At 40.9% G+C, this 17,413-nt stretch overlaps 3 protein-coding genes across 5 annotated transcripts in view; 2 read left to right on the forward strand and 1 right to left on the reverse strand.

Annotated features, from left to right (window-relative positions):
• Nucleotides 1-17,413, forward strand: part of PSTK (phosphoseryl-tRNA kinase) — a 29,350-nt gene that overhangs the window by 11,278 nt on the left and 659 nt on the right. The gene's annotated exons all lie outside the window — the stretch shown is intronic.
• On the reverse strand, nucleotides 838-16,206 carry IKZF5 (IKAROS family zinc finger 5). Its single transcript, XM_032313523.1, is given in 5 exon segments — nucleotides 838-3,227; nucleotides 4,428-4,610; nucleotides 6,632-6,817; nucleotides 15,832-16,101; nucleotides 16,104-16,206. Coding segments are annotated over 5 exon segments (1,686 nt in total). The 3' UTR covers nucleotides 838-2,283.
• The window catches only part of ACADSB (acyl-CoA dehydrogenase short/branched chain), a 40,335-nt gene continuing 39,004 nt past the window's right edge, over nucleotides 16,083-17,413 (forward strand). Inside the window, exon 1 of one of the 3 annotated variants that reach the window (XM_032313528.1) lies at nucleotides 16,083-16,246. In XM_032313528.1, the coding sequence (XP_032169419.1) occupies nucleotides 16,205-16,246 (42 nt within the window). In that variant the 5' untranslated portion in view covers nucleotides 16,083-16,204. The remainder of the gene's footprint in view (nucleotides 16,247-17,413) is intronic. The other 2 variants (XM_032313529.1, XM_032313527.1) reach the window with 2 other exon arrangements.

A 17,413-nucleotide genomic window follows, 5' to 3' on the forward strand; every position in this document is an offset into this window, starting at 1 on the left:
GTAGATTTGATTCAAAAACTTTAGTGCATTTAGAATTTATTGTAGCTCTCAAGCACTGACACCTTTGGAATACCAACTGTGCTCTTTTTAAGTCATAAGAAAATTAGAATTATACATTCTATTTTATAATTATGAAAAAAAGATATTATCTGTTTAAATTAAAATGTACCTTCAAAACATCTATCTTTAGTTGCCAGAAAAGAAGTGTTTGTCACTATTTGGCCCAGAATATAAAGTTAATAAACTGGTTTTAACAAGAGGGTTCTTTCTCTTTTAATGAAAGCCTTCATTTTTCTATCTTGGGGTATTGCTTTTATGTGAAAAATAAAAGTGAGAAGGAAGAAAATAATTACAAAATCTTCCAAATGACAGCAACCTGTTTCTTTCTGGCAATAAATAAATACTAGAGCCAAGTTCCACATTTGGAAATGGTTGCATTCAAGCTGATCTAAGCAATGAGTGATTTAAGCAACAAGAGAAACTCAACTGTAGATTTAGAAGCCTCAGGCAGAGGAGAGTTTGGACAGACTCCTCACTGCTCTTTGAACAATGCTGTTGAGGTTAGTTTCGACTGGATATTAAACCATGAGAACTCTTTTAATGGCTTTCTAGCATTCGGAAGGGAGGGCAGAAGATCCATTAACTTGGCCCGTGGGGGTTCTGGTGGACGCCTACCATCAACACTTCCCTTTTTCTTTACTATAGAAGAGTAGAGGTCCTGTTTGCTTAATAAATGCTTCATAGTTGGGGTATTCTCTTTAAGAAGCCAATTAGCAACACTTTCAAGATTTGAACCAAATTAAAAATGAAACTTTTGCAAAGTACACGGAAACCACAGTTAGTAACAATATATTTTATTGTTTGACCAAGCTCTCTTCAGAGTAAGCTAGTTATTACACAATATAAAAACAATAGCCTCCTATTCAAAATTATTCTAGATTTAGCAAGTCTTATTTTTGTAAACAAATATCACATTTAAATGCATTTTATATCTATTTTCCCACTTGTGTACCCTTTCCTACTAAGGCGACAACTCAGTCTCCATATAGTTTTGTCACTGTCCATGAGAAACGGGCAGAACTGCAAATTAGCACTACAAGCTCAATTCACAGAAAGTATTTTAAATGGCCAATTCTGAAGGGAAAACCAGGATTTGTTTTGGACACGTTTTCATCTTTTTAAGTATTACTTCGCCATCCTATTTGCCCATGTGTTTCTACACCCACCTCTTCTTGGAAATTACAGGCAGTAAATGGACAGAAGGCAGGAAACGGAAACTTCAGAGATTTTTTTTCTTTTGAAGGACTGCATTTCCAAGGAATAAGATGGATGACTCCCACTGTACCTCTTTGGTCATCAAAGGAATAGGAGGAATAAGAGATTCTCAGTGTACTTATTAAACTCACCCGACACTAATGACGTCAGAGTGAAGAATTTAAAGGTTCAAATTAAACGGAAAAAACAAAAAGGCATCTTTAAAGATAATCCTCTGATGTTTCTAGCATTCTCATGTGGTTTTTACAATAAATCAGAATAAAAAGAATCCAATGGAAAACTTGACACATATTTAAATTAGAAATTGAATAAACAGGTATTTTAAGTATTAAACCCATTCCATTTAGGTTTCATTTCTTTTCAGAACTTTTACCTCATATTTTTCTAACTTGAATTTAAAAAGAATGACCTGTTTTGCATTTCCCCTTAAGGAAAAAAAAAAAAAGGATCTGCTACCCTGACTAGCTCTGTGATCATCAGGTGAAAGGAATGTACTGCGAACATTCCGCAATGTGAACAAAACAGCACGTTGACAGAACGAGGTTAAGGGCAATTCCTCTACCAAACACTGCAATCAACTGTTCATAACAGACTTTGTTAAGAGACGGTAATTCTACCATGTTGAAATATGGCGGAAATAATATCTAGCTTTGATGTGTATGTTGAATACCAAGTATCAGTAAGCTCAGAAGTGTTTACAGACCGCAAGCATGGGGAATTTAAATGATACCTGTTAGGGTTACGACTGCACTCCAGTTCTCAACCATCTAAGTGAGAAGAAGAAAACAGACTCCGGCGTGTCTCACTGCTCTAATACATAAATGAGCCTGACCAGGTATTTATAGAAAAAAAAAATTTTGTTTCCACTGTCCAACTTTTCTATAAATATATAGATTTAAATTAGCAGACACCTTATTAGAACGACCCCCCCCGAAAAAAAAACCAACAAACAAAACTATAAAACACAAAATGGTAAAACCAAGTAAAGCATAATGTGATTAGTTTCAATCAGTGTTGGTTATGCTGTCCCCTTGCAAAATGACAGGCAAAATCATACTTGTTTTTACATTTGCAACCACATATGTTACACTGAAAAGGATTTTCATACCCATGACATCCCATATGAATAGTGTAAAGGATATTGTCGGCAAAGTACATATCACAGTGCTGGCAGTGGTGCAGAAGCTGCGGGTCCTGGACCGGCAGGGTCGGAGCTGGAGTGCTCGGCTGGCTGTTTCCTATGCTGGGGGTACTCGTGTGGGCACTTGGTTCACTGCTCGGTCCCGCCACTGGACTGTAGTTCCTCTGACTATGTGACGGCCGAGGTTCAGGGCTTGTGGGAGAGGAGCTCTGAGGGATACTTGCTGACACGGCAGCAACCACTGCTTGGGCAGAGGGCTGCTGCATCAGGAAAGGCTTCTCATCGGGGCAGGGAACTACGTCAGGAGACGCAGGGTTTTGGTTTTCCGGTGGCAAACTAGACAACTGTCCTGCCAGAGTTGAGAGCTGATTTAAAGGGTTGTCAACCATGAGTTCTTGGGGGTCCCTTGGTAGGCCACCAGCTGATGTGGTTTTTGCCATACTTTCATAGGAGTCAGTCTGGATATTTGGGATTTCATGGGTAAAATCGTTAAGGTAGTCTGGCTTCTGAACCACCATGGAAGGTGGACTTAAGTTGATTAATGCTCTTCTGCTATAGCCCAGATTGCTTGTTTTCTTCTGTAAAACTCCCCACATTTTCTTGCTGCTTAAGGAAGACCTAGCACCTTTAATTGGTACCATTTTATGCTTGCGCCTTCGGTGATGGGACAGGTTACTTCGATCACTGCAGCGGAAGGAACATAGTTCACATTTGTATGGTTTTTCTCCTGTATGGGAACGCATGTGGGCTTCCAGATGACGCTCGTAAGCAGATGCGAACGGACATAAGTGACATCTATGAGGTTTCTCACCTGTTTAAAAAGAAAAATGGGGGAGAAACTACAAGAGTAGCTCATTTATGGAAAGCTTCGTGTGCTGCCCATTGGTTAGAAGAAATCTGTCAACTTAAAGCTTAACTTATCAGCAACAACTTGAGATCTATAGATATGTTCTATTAGTCAATACAGTGTAAAAACTGTTATGGTTTCAACTGGCATCTGGGGAAAGGAGAGCAAAACTGACAGTAATATTCCCTCCGTAATAATGACTTTATCAAAGTACGTGTCAGTTACATGTTTATGGACACATCTATACATGAACACTTCATCATACATATCCACACACCAATACCCCTTCCTCCGGAAAAAATACAAAAAACATTTTCTAAAAAGTCCTTCTATTAAACAGAAAGCTCAAAATGGAAATAAGCTTCCCAGTCCAAGTACGAATTATGCTACGTGTCCCTTCAAAATGGCAGGGCTCCGCCTCGATCTTCCTCCCCTCCTCTTCAGTTGCCAAAAGGGACAACTGGGGGTCAGTGCTGTTAGCTGAAAATGGTGCAAATATAGAAAATAAATATCTGGAATAAGAGATTTGGTCATTAATGGAACAAGTAAGTACTGACTCCTTACTATGCTCTGTTAGGCTCTGTGGGCACAAACATGGCCCTGACATGAGCCCTGTCCCCAGACGCAGCCTGAGACCCCATGTGGCACAAGGGTGAGACATGGGCCCAGGTCTTGCGCCAGGGGAGGGCAGTAAGGAGGGCTTCTCAGAAGGTGGGAGGGCAAAGGAGCCCTGAGGATTAGCAGGGCAGTCTGCAACTGTATAGATTAGCAGTGCAGTCTGCAGTCTGCAACTGTGTCAAAGCCTTGTCCCTGGTCGGCAACTGAAACATACTTAGTAAGCATAAAAGTAAAAACATTTTATCACTTCACACTATCTCCAGCCATAACCTGCCCAGCCTAAGAAGCAGACAGATGCTGAGAGATAATGTGAATCGAGAAGAAAGACTGCTAAGGAAGGGGAAGCTCTAGATGGGCCCTTACTTCCCGTTTCTATGTTGTTATGCCATTGTTTGGAAAAAATGGAGTAACTTCCTCATTTATTCATACCCTAAATCAATCTTCAATTTTAAACTATCAGAACTACTTATATGCCATACCAACTTGCCTCCCTTGGCCCCTCTCCTGCTCCCAAAGAAATGCTTTCTCCAGACATTTTGCCGTTACCTGTATGGATTCTAATATGTTCGATAAGCCGGGCTGTTCCTTTGCTGGCATAGTTGCAGTACCGACACTTGAGCTTTCCATCAAAGGTCCTTTCAAACCCGTCTACTAACATTCCTGAGTTTTCATCCAGGGAAACTTCAACAGATGGGTGATCAAGTCCATTTTGATCACCATCTGTTCCAGCTATAAACAAAGTGTAGCAAAAGAAATTATGCATCTCAGAATCAACTCAATTTAGCATTTTAGTCTTGAGTGGTAGAAAATCTTTCATAAATTGATAGTTTATTTAGCACAAAAGCCAAACTCAGAAAATACAGACTTTCCAAATAGAGGTCAATTTCATACAAAAGTAGTAGTATATTCTGTTCAGAACCTTTTATAGGGGGAACTCAAATTACTTACACATAAATTTTATCAGTCTTCAGCATGCTTTTGAAGAAGAGAATAGGGTATTATCCTTATGTGACAGGTCTGGAGAACCCAGGGGAGTAAATAGTAATGGCAAAGCTATACATGTTTAAGACTCTAGCCCGTTCTACAAGGATTAGAATTGGCAGTCACGATAATTTCCCCAAATCCTAACTCAGTTTACTGTTGTCTAAAGCAATTAATCTTGAGTTTTGCCCTGTTTCATTTGGTTTATACATGTTCTAGATACTGGGATGCATTTAGGATCTTAAAATTTTAACGAGGCACATAAAGGAAGATACTGTATCTGATAGCCTTGAATGTTAGAACTGTAAGAATTTGAAAGCTACAAGATATTCATCTAGCCCTTTACTTTTAATTTAACCCAACTACTTTTTTGTATCTATAAAGAAACTGAAGGGGCAAAGTGCTCGTATCAGGAAATCCAGCAAGCAGTGGGGACTACAACCCTGGTCTGTTGAATCCCGGCCCAGGAACATGTACACTAGAGTGTTGGGAGGGACATTTTTATTCCTACAACTTCTTGGGGGAAACTATTCTACTCCATCCACAGGAAACAGCAGTACCGGTATGAACAAGTCAAGCCCCCTCTTCCACTGCCTGCCCCCGCCCCTCACTAAGAGAAGAGCAGTGATTTTGCTGGTTGGTGCAAATCTAATATCCAAGGGGGCCACTGCACTGGAGGAACAAGGCTCAGTGTCCCCATCTTCGATTTCTCTCCCAACCCAGTGTCTCTCGAAATTCAATGTGTGTATTAATCATGTGGGGAGCTTACTAAAACAGATTCTGATTCAGCCGATCTGCAGTGGGGTCTGACAATTTATACTTCTAACGAGCTCCCAGGTGATGCCTAGTCTCTGCTGCTAGTCCCTGGACAACAAGGCCACAGACTATCTACGTCAGGGGGCAGCAAACCCTTCCCATGAGGATAAGATACTAAACACCTTACGCTTTGTGGGGGCATCTGTTCTCTACGAGATCTACTCAGCTCTGCTGTTCTAGCACAAAAACAGCTCTAGAGAATATGCAAACAAGCAAGTGTAGTTCTGTTTCAAGAAAACTTTAGGGATGCTGAAGTCTGAATTTCATACAATTTGCATATATTATAGTATTCTTTTGATTTTTTTTTTTCCCAACCATTTTAAAATGTAGAAATCACTCTTAGTCTGCAGGTCATACAGAAACAATTCGCAGTCCAGATGGGGCCCACGGGCTGTAGTTGTTGACCCCTGAGCTACGTTCAGGAACAGATTCCAGACCGTGTGGTAAGCAAACCAGACTAAAGTCTATCTGGAGCAGGCTCAAGTGCGTCGCCGCCTTCTCTGTGCGCGTTCTCTGTCTAGAGAAGTAAACTTGGTAAGCCCTTTCTTCATTTAAAGAGAGAAGAAAAAGAAACCCCTATTGTGTCTCTGATCAAATACAGATTTCCCACTGGCCAAATCCTTTGTGTAGGGAAGCTAATGCTGCACCCCCTTTGGGTTCCTTGTGTCTACTGTTAGCTCACAGAACTTAGAAGATGGGGCAGGTATTTAGAATTCCTAACCTTCCGACAAGACTGTAATGCCTCTCTAGACCGTGTTAGGCCCAGGGGAAGTTTCATTCTCCCTCAACAAAAATCTGACATGTTTTAAAAGGAAAACAAATTGCCCTATGTCTAAGTAAAACTGGAATGACACACATTAGTGAATAGTGGTCTTCACCACATGGATAACTACATACGAGTATTAATATATTTATGAAAAATGAATTATTTAATAGTATTAAGATGAGTCTACCTCCCTGAAGAGCCTCTGCTTCTTTGTCCCCACTAACTGAGCCAGAAATCATGTTCACATGATGAGTCTGCTGAGTCAGATATTCCTGGAAATCTTTCACGAAGTCCAAAGGCTCTGGTTTCTTTTCACCCATCTTTGCTTTATCCTTTTCTTCTTTTTTCTTTCGAAGTTTACAATTTGTTATGCCTAGGGGAAAAAAACTGAAATAATTTCACACTATTTAGGGAGATCCAGTATGTATCAAAACAACAGTGACAAAAATTAATATGTGTAAGGTATACAAAACAACACAGAAAACAGTACCCGCCATTAAATATCTTATTTTCTTGGTGAACTAGAGAACACATAGAGAAAATTGTGAAAATTTGCTGAATTTAATATTTAAATAAACTGGGACCAAATTCAGTCTTAAGTGGATGGAAAAAAGTTACAAAGACTGAAAAAAAGAGAAAAGTTCACAGGAAAGAAAGAGGCACAGCAGCAGGGATTATCAATGAAGGAGACCAAAAAAAAAAGGTAGCTCGATCAAGGCCAGAGAATTTTCTAGATAGACATGTTACATATCTCCGTTGTCCAATAGAGTTCTGCTTGCCACACACAGCAATAAGCACTTCAAATGTGGCTGATACAAACGATGTGAGTTTTTTATTTTCTTTAATTAATTTAAATGGAAATAGCTACATATGGCTAGTGACTATCATTTCAGACAGCAAAGACTCTCAAATCATAGGGTTCACATGAATGCTCTAGAAATAGGTGCACTAAAACAGGGGCTGGCAACCCTTTTCTGTAAAAAACGTCAGACAGTAGTATATTAGGTTTTGCCCATTATGAGGTCTCAGTTGCAACTACTCAACTCTGTCATTATAGCTAAATGCAGCCACAAATCACGTGTGAGCAAATTGAGTATGGCTATGTTCCAAAATAAAGCTTTATAGAAGCAGGCCTTGAGCCAGGATAAGGCTATAGGTCACAGTTTCCTGACCTCTGCCTTGGAAATCCGAACCACCATCTCTACCACCATGCATCATCTTAGTCACTCTGAGAATGAGGGGAAAAATTAAGAAAGAAAACAAAAAATAAATCACTGAACACTACATCAAAAACATGCTATGCTATATGCTGGCTAACTGAATATAATAAAAATTTAAAAAAGAAAATTAAAAAAAAAAACACAAATTCTAAACTTTATATGCACCCCTATGATTATTGCAAAAAACAAAACAAAACAAAACAAAAAAACCCACAGAAATACCTGATCCTCATGTAGAGGGAAATCTCTGAGGAGATTTTGTGACCACAAACTAAACTGGATTTCACCTAAGTTTATGGCCCAAATTCAGAAATTAAATAACCAAAAAGTTTCCTAGTAAGAACAAGATAAGAAAATCTAACACCTAGGAGACAAAGGTCTTTACCCCCAATAAAAATTTTTATGCAGGGATGCCTGGGTGGCTCAGTTGGTTGGGCAGCTGCCTTCAGCTCAGGTCGTGATCCCAGCATCATGGGATAGAGTCCCGCGTCGGGCTCCTTGCTCGGCAGGGAGCCTGCTTCTCCCTCTGCCTCTGCCTGCCATTCTGTCTGCCTGTGCTCGCTCTCTCTCTCGCTCTCTCTCTCCCCCCTCTCTCTCTCTCTGATAAATAAATAAAATCTTAAAAAAAAATTAAAAAAAAATTTTATGCAAATGTGTAAGATCTTCTTAAGTATGTCTTCTGCTCATTTTTTCCCCTAAACTCCAACTATTAAATAAGTAATTTCTACCTTAAAAAATCCTTATCTTTAAAAGCCAGTAAAATGGAATTTAAGCTAAGAATAGTTACTTCTCAACATATATGCTTAACTTTTTCTCAAAGCACAGCATACACAGAGAAGAGCACATAAAGCTCAACGAGTCATCACAAAGTGAACATATCCATGAAGTCTCACCCACATGGGGAACCAGAAGGCCACCAGTGTCCCAGGGTGGACCCTTCCAGTACTGGTGCCCCAGAGCCTGGCAAGGACTCTGCGACCCTGACTTCTGAAACTGCTATGTCACAGGGCTTGCATATATTCAGCTTTGGGCAATGCAAAATGGCTCTTCAAAGTGCTTATGCCAGTTTACACTCCCGCAAGCACTGAAGAGGAACTCTGTTCTTCCATATCCTCCTCAACATGCAGGTATTTTTTGCCTTTTTCATTTCAGCCATTCCAGTGAGCTCGTGGTGGTATCACATTGGTTTTCATTTCTAGTCCTTGATAACTAATGAAACTGTACACTTTTTATGTAAATTAGGCACAGAGATACCTGCTATTTTCGTACCCAATGAAATATCTGTTCAAAATATCTTTTGCTCATTTTTTTATTAGGTTTTCTGTCTTTTTCTAGTTACTATGTAAGAGTTCTTTATAATAGTCTGGATATGAGCTCTTTATTGGATACGTATATTTTCAGCGGCTTCTCTCACTCTGGAAGTTGTTAACATAGTCCAATTTACCCATTTCTTTCCTTTACATTTAGGGTTGTATCCTTGCCAACATCTTCCCTGAAGATGTTCTGCAATTTCTCCTAAAAGCTTTACTATTTTTTTTTTTTTACTTTTCATACTTTATCTGGAATTGAGCTTTGTGTATGTATACTGTGAGGTAAGAGTTGAAATATACTTTTTTCCAAAGAGAGAGACAACTGTCTAGCAACATGCATTTCATAGACCAGCCTTTCTCTAGACTCTGTTACTACCCTTGTAAATCAGGTGATTGTATTATGTGACCCTATTTCTGGATGCTCTATTCTGTTTCACTGGTCTATTTTTGTCTGTCTTCACACCAATACCACCCAGTCCTAATAATAAAAATCTTAATATCTCAGTCATTTAAGTCCACCAGTTAAGCTTTTCTTCTTTGAGAATGTCTGGGCCACTCAGAGTACTTTTCAGCCTGTTTTCCAAAGAAAGAACTGTGGAGTTGAGAAATGAGAGGGCTTCAGTGACGGCACATTTCCCAACTGACCGTAGCTTGACTGATGTTTTAAGACCCAAACTTCTGTTTTTAACTAGCTTAACTAGCACTCTACTAAATACAGACTAACCCTTGACTGTGATATGGTGAGTGCTGTTCCTCATAGAGAGAGGTGTACTACACAGCAGTGCAGTGATTTATTTCAGGAACTAATGAAGGATACAGGGCTGTTTTTGGTTTCCCTTGTTTACTGGCCCCGGACTGATCTATTTAATTTCTGTATTTCTTGTCTTCCTCTCTCTTCACAGTTAACTTGTTCTTTATTTTGAACATACGTATCCAAATAAGAATGTGCAGGTGACAAAATTATCATTGTTCTTAATGCAACATTTGTGAAAAGTTCTTTTCCACCCTTCTGAGCAGATGTCGAGGGGGATTTAAAAGGCATTATTATTACCACTACTGCTTTTCAGTTTTCAGTTGGATGAACAGAGTATTACAGTATTAGCCCAAACTACTAGCTTGAAGACTCTGAACAGAAACTTCTCTCAGCTATAGTTTCTTATTTTGTAAACCAGAATAATATTATCACTGGCAGTGCTGCTGTAAGTTTTACAAGTATCCATATGTAAAGTATCCCCCAACACCTGTAGCATATGACATGTTCTCTGCTATTTTTGCAGCAAAGAATGGTTATACCTCGGGTCAAAACATTCCTCTGTCCCAGATTCAGTATTTTTCCCTTTTTCTATCAGTCACCTCATCAACTGAGCATGCTCAGCTCTCCTTTAAATCCATTCTTCGGTTAGAATGAAACGAACATAGTTTACCTTTGTCTCAGTAATCCACAGAGTCCAAATTGCAATCGCCCAAACTCATACTTACTTTACTCTTTTAGGCTCTCTATTTAAATCACTTGCTTTGGTCTGGCTCAACTTTCTTTAAGGATTACTGTTGGTTTCTGAACAAATTTGTTTCAGTTGCTTTTTCTCATCTTACCTGGCTTATCTGAATTGGTTCTCTCTGCTTTCTAATCAGTGTATTACTATTTGTTCTGTGACTACTGTTGATTCTATTCATTTGTCCTTTAAAATTTGCCCTCTGGTGGCACCTGGTTGGCTCAGTTGTTAAGCCTCTGACTTCCACTCAGGTAATGATCCCAGGGACCTAGGATCCAGCCTGGTTCTCCCTCTCCCACTCCTTCTCTCTCCCACACTCCCCCTGCTTGTATTCCCCCTCTCGCTGTCTCTCTCTCTGTGTCGAATAAAAAAAAAAAAAAAAAAAAAAATTTGCCCTCTGGTTGGGGGTTAAAAGTGAGCCAGTCAGATTATGAAGAATGATATCTACAATAATCTGTGGTAACACTGTATCTCAATAAAAGGAAAAGGAAAGGACAACAAAACACACACAAGTGGAAAACAATGTAAAATATACACATTAAAAGGTAAGAAATAGGGATGCCTGGGTTGCTCGGTGGGTTAAGCGGCTGCCTTTGGCTCAGGTCATGATCCCTGGGTTCTGGGACTGAGTCCCACATGGGGCTCCTTGCTCACAAGGAGCATCCTTCTCCCTCTGCCTGGCGCTCCCCCTGCTTGTTCTCTCTCTCTCTCCCTGATGAATAAATAAATAAAATCTCTTTTAAAAAGTAAAATAAAGTAAATTAGAATTCTTTTTTCTTTTTAAGATTTTATTTATTTATTGAGAGAGAGAGAGAGATCACAAGTAGGCAAAGAGGCAGGCAGAGAGAGAGGGGGGAAACTGACTTGGGGAAGCTGACTCCCTGCTGAGCAGAGAGTCTAATACGGGGCTCAGTTCCAGGACCCTGAGATCACAACCTGAGCTGAAGGCAGAGGCTTAACCCACTGAGCCACCCAGGTGCCCCAGTAAATGAGAATTCTTTAAAAAAAGAGGAAAAGGTAAGATATATAGTAGATAGAGTTCTAAAATGAGTTTCAGAAACACAGAAATGTAAACAAAGAGAAAATATTTTTTTTAAAAATATAGCAATCAAGAAATTTCCAAAATTAAAGATTCCTTTCAGATGGAAAAGGATCATAGAGTGCAAAATAGTATATGATACTAAAACAACACTTAGACACATTTGAAATTTTAAAACCTCAAAGAAGACAAAGAGAATATAAAATTTCCTAGAGAAAAAAAGACAGTTTACTCACATAAGAAAAACAATCAGATTGACATCTGAGTGCCAAAGACAACACTAGGGGCAAGAAAATTACAGTAATCATTTATTCAAATTTGGAACGTTGAAACTTCCTCAAGGTGATAAAGGATATCTTCCAAAAACGTACACCAATTAATGGAGAAAATTTAGTTGCATTCTCTTTAGAATCAAGGATAAGACCATGATGATTACTATTTCTACAGCTACTCAATATAGTACTAGAGGAAGAGGCCCCCACAATAAAAGGAAAAAAGAAATAAAAAGTATGAGGACCAGTAAGGCCCTATAGATTGTCTGTGTCCTAACTATAAAAGTTATAATTAAGAAAGAAATGCTGATATTTGGGATGTTTCCACTTTGATAGGCTTCAATAAGCAAGATAAATCCTACCAATTTCTGATTAGAAAGCCTAACACTGCTACAGGAGAACATGTGACAGTGCAGAAAAAATGCACGAGATTGCCAGTAAGCAAGCAGAAGAACATGGTATTTTTATACATGCATCTCAAGTTTTAAGAACACAAATGAGCCTAATTACAGAGGATGGCTGGCATATTTTGACAGTCTTGGCTATTATCACATTGTCACATTATAAATTTCACTGCATTCTCTGCCATAAATTGTGTGCTGATTTTCAATCATAAGGCATGATGGACTTAAAAAAAAACAAAACAAAGAATGCCAATGAAAAAGGGAAGATTACATTGTAAAAATGAAAAAAAAAATCTCTTCTTAAAGAGTTTTTAAATATACTGATATGGTTTTCAACCTCAGACATTCTGCAATGACTTAAAAATTAAGTGTCACTCCGTTCCTAAGCACTTTTTGCGCTCACTTGACCTTTGTCACATCTCTCTCTCTCAACACCCCCCACCCCACCTCGAAGGACAGGCCTTTGCCTAAAGTACATGGAGCCTTTGGTTCAAAATCCTGCTTTGTTCATCTCAAGTCACTATTTCTAAGCGACAGTAAACAGGAAAATAGCAATAACTGTGAAACTACAGAAGACTTCCCAGTATCAAAAGAAAATAAAGGCTTTATAGCCAAGACATCTTCCTGTCTTTAATAAAATAATCATCAGTCTCTGACTGAAAGTTTAATCTAAGAACTCCACAAATGAACTGAAATCCAAAAATGCCCCCAAGACACGGATAAATTTAAAAACCTTTGCAAACATACCATTAATATCTACTTTAGGACATCAGCAAACTGTTTTTACTGAAGGTATCTTTTCCATGAGCCATGAATCCAACATCTTGGAGCCAAAAGAAACTTACACAAATTTTAATATGTAAGATCATGTCTTCAGAAAAAGGAACATATTTGAGTTCTCCAATATTTATTACAGATTTGGGTAGTGTATTCCTAGCCTGATCTACTTTTTCCACTAACTGATTATCTAATTACATCAACCAGAGAAGAATTATTCCCATACCGTATGATTATCATTCCTTATGATATGGCGAACTGTGTGAGTCCTCCCTGTGATTACTCTGAGCTGGGTCTGGTATGGGATTCCAGGAGGTATAGGTACATGTGTGCATAAACTGGGTAGAATGTACCTGAACTATTGTCATGCCAACAGTTTCTCCCAAATTATCCATTCAAGGCTCAAAAATAAGGTTCTTACAAAACAACCAGGTGCTACACACACTAGTGAAGGAAAGAAATATTTAAGAAAATAAGCTTCGAAAAAAAAAAAAGGAAAAAAAGAAAAGAAGCTTCCATATCCCAGAAGAACATGAAAACCTCTTCACCTTTAAACCACTCACTTAAAACTATTCTCTGACTTTCCTTGGTTTCTGATAAAGGATTTATTTGCATGAAGTCTTCTGATATTAGTTCTTCAGTCTCACATTATAAATAGGAAGTTATTGACACACATACACACACACCCTCTCAACCAAGAACTAACAAAACAGGCATCATGATGTGAATTGGAAGACAGCCTACACTACAAAAGAGCAGTGACCTAAGAACCAGATGAATCTCTCTAACCTACCTTCTTCCCAAAGTCTATCTTTTTTAAAAGCTATGGGAGAATTCTGAGAACATGATTAGGGAATAGAAAGATCTATTTTATTCGCCTACCATTTGGTGGTTACTAACCATAAGGTAGAATACTTAGCAATTAACTTACTGATACAATAGCTTAATTTGGCGGTTAGGTAGGCCTTCATAAATAAAGTGACTACAGTTCAATAGATATGCTTATTTTAATAGCCCAATAATTATAGCCACTGAAAGATTTACTCTGCCATAGAATACACATCAATGAAGAAGCCTGACAAATGAGGACTGATTAGTATAGAGAGTTAACACAGACCTTCAAAGACAATGAGAACACATTTCCTCTGATTATAGAACTGTCCAAAAAAAAAAAAAAATTCCTTGAATGCAAAAAGGAACATTATGAAGCTTTGAGAAATCAAAAAACATAACATAAAAGTAAAACATATAGTCAGGAGATATCCAAAACAGGAGCTACACACTCTAACCTTTTCACCCCAAATCAGTTCCTCCTTTTTCTTGCCACTCCAACATTGATGAAATGTAGAGTAATCGAAATTTACTCTGGAGACACACCAAGGGACTCCAAAAGGCCATGGAGAGAATTTCAACTAAAATTGAAAAGCCATACAGAGGTCTGCAAAGAAAAGCACACCACAGATCAAAACCTTTATGAGAAAGTTAATTAGCATCTACAGGTTTAATAAGAAAATAACTTCTGCCAATTTTACCATTACCAGAAAAGAAAACTAATCTAACAGATAATCAAAGAACAAAGCAACAGGTTCCTGTCAACAAAAGCTCCAAAGAATCACCAAAGAAAAACATGCACTATTATGACTCCCCACCGCCTCCGTGGATTTCTAACGATTTCATATTTGGCAAGCTCTTATGTCCTTCTTAAATTTAAGTTATTAATTTCATTTGTGCTCAGTGCTGTACACTTAAAGGGTCAGGCTTAGTACTGCTAGGCAATGCACTAGCCTTGCAGGAAAACATTCATGGGAAAGGGTTAAAAAGAAAACCTCCAGGCACCCCCAGCAAGGGAACATTTGACTCTCATCCTTATTATGCTCTCTATCACAGCCTCAAACACAGGGTTTTCTGGGAAACAGTTTGAACCCCGAGGGGCAAAAAAATACCAAACATCTCAATTCCCTGTTACGATTTCCCAATGATAAACTATATCTGTGAAGGCACCTCATCAATTAAAATTAAATGGAATTTTAATACCATTAATCCGGACGTTTAAAATTTTGTTCTAAATAAGTTTTGTTTCTTCTAACCTGAATTTCCTTAGGTCTCACAATTTAAAGTGCCTTTATTTCTTCTCCCGCTTTTCTCTCATTAGGGTTCTGAACAGCACATTAAGGGGACACTAAATGGGCCACGTGGTTGGTAGTGGTAGCTGGAACCGGTTTAACTTCGATTCAAATTCAGTTAGAAGAGTACTTCATAGGTGCACGGCTTGGCTACCTGCACTACAGTTTACTGACAGACTTAAACCTGTATGAACCCGAATAGGTCTTTGCTGCAAAGCCCTCCCCAAACCTCACATCTCCGCAGAATTAGAGGGCACAAACAGTAGAAACTAACCCAAGCTGGACCACTAGGTAACAGACAGAGGTTTTAAAAGTCCTCCCAAGGAGGAGCCCAGGACTGGCGTCTGGGCAGCATCCTCATCAGAACTCGGAGCACCCAGGAGACCCGCGCCTCCGCTGAGCCCCAGGAGGTGGGACCCGGTGAAGACGCAAACCTCGGGGCGACCCCCACACGACCACCTGTCAGAGCGAGAAGCAGGTCCCTACCCAGGAGTCTCCCGCCCCTGCCCACAGGAGCTGCTCCCTCGGGGCTCCCGGAACCGAAGGACCACACATTCCGCACTCGGGCCAGGAACGTCCCGGGTCGTGACCCTGCCCACCGACCGACCACGCCCAACCCTCGGCTGAGACTGACTCCTGGGTGGGGTCAGCCGGCCCGCCGCGAACCCGGCTCTCGCCTGCAGCCGCTTCTTCTTAACCGTCCTGCTCAGCTGTGTCGCCGCCGTCCGAGCCGGAAGCCTGCTACTTACCACCTGACCACAGCACCGAGTAACTCCCACTGCCTTGTTTAACGCCGCTGCCGTCGCCACCGCCGCCGCCGCCGCCGCTGTCTTCGTCACCGTCGCAGCCGCTGCCGCCGCCATGTTTGTTGTGTCTCCGATTCTCTTCCCGCCCCACTGCCCTGTCCAAGTCTCGCGTGAACAGTGCGCAGGGCAAAGGCGAAGAGGGGACCTGTATGTCTCTCTTGGAGTTCCGTAGGCGCGAGGGGGCGGGGCCAGATAGGAGTGCTGGGGGCGGGGCGGAGACGAGGCCCTGGCTCCGCCCCAAAGAGCTGCCGCTGGGCCCCGAGGCACTGAGCAGGGACTTATTGGGCTTGGCACAGCGGCTTGGTCTGCAGCACCCATGGAGCGAGCGGCTGCTCGGCTGCTGCATGGCAGCGCGCTGGTGAGTGCGCTGGCGCCGGGCGTCCTAGGAGTCGGGGACGACCTTGGCACTGGCGGCGGGGGCTTCTCATATAACGGGACCGGGGAGCCCGCTGCACGTCCTGGGTGGGAGCCTCCTCTACGCGGGATCGGTCTCAGACCCTTCACCCGGGGCTGATCGCGACTCCGATCTCCCTCCAGGCCTCTGGCGGAGCCGGCCTCCGCTTCTCTTAGGAGGGGTGACAATAGCAACTGGTGAGAAAGGGGCTGGGAGCTATTCTAGAAGCTTCTTTGCGAGAGCACGCACCATGAGTGGAATCGGAGCCACTAGGCCCTGGGAGCCTCGGAGTTTAGGATCTTTAGGGGCATTTTGCAGAGATGTTACCTCTCTATTGCCACGTTTCCCCAATTATTACATTTCACCCCCACTCCCTATTTTAACTGAAAAGATGGTTAAAATACAGTCACGGTCTCTTTCTGAGCAGAGCGTTTCCCTGTCTTGTGCGGCCCATCTCCAACATTAGGAAGGGACCTCGGAGTTAGTCAGACTTAGCGACCAGTTAAAGAATTCCCTCTGCCCTTTATCTCATTACTGGAGCCCCAGCATCTTCCATGGGTGAGCTCTGCGCGGTTCAGGGGTGCCCATTCCCGCCCCGCTGCCTTGAACTTGAGCTGAAACCTGCTTCCCAGGGTTACCATTGCACCTGTTGTACCCAATTCTGTTCTGGGGACTGGCCCAAACTGTAGATTCTTTGATACGTCGTCAGGGTTTTCTCATCACATGAAGCATTCCCACTATCCAGCTTTTCGTCCTAGGGCATGCTTTCCAGAAAACCCGCACACATTTGGATATGGGGCACTTCGTTGTCATCTTGACTTCTGCTTCATTGTAAACGTTTTCATTCTTCCCATTTGCTTTAAAGGCTCTTCAGAGCGCTCCTTCAGTGAGTGTTATGCCCAGAGGCAGAACTCTTGTTTGCTTAATTAGGAGTAGTTAATGTTATTTGATTGTCTTACGGGCTTGGGGTATTAAGAAAATTACTAAAGTCATATTGGGATATTGCTGCAAAGATATAAGCCTTTATGACACTGTGAGTACTATTTTATACTTGTTTTAACAGTTTAGTAAAGAAATTTCCCAGGGCTTCGCAGTTTGACTCTCCTTTTAGAGTCAGCCTTCATTGACCAC

The sequence above is a fragment of the Mustela erminea genome, chromosome 14 (genome assembly GCF_009829155.1).
Source record: "Mustela erminea isolate mMusErm1 chromosome 14, mMusErm1.Pri, whole genome shotgun sequence".
Taxonomy (NCBI): Eukaryota; Metazoa; Chordata; class Mammalia; order Carnivora; family Mustelidae; genus Mustela; species Mustela erminea.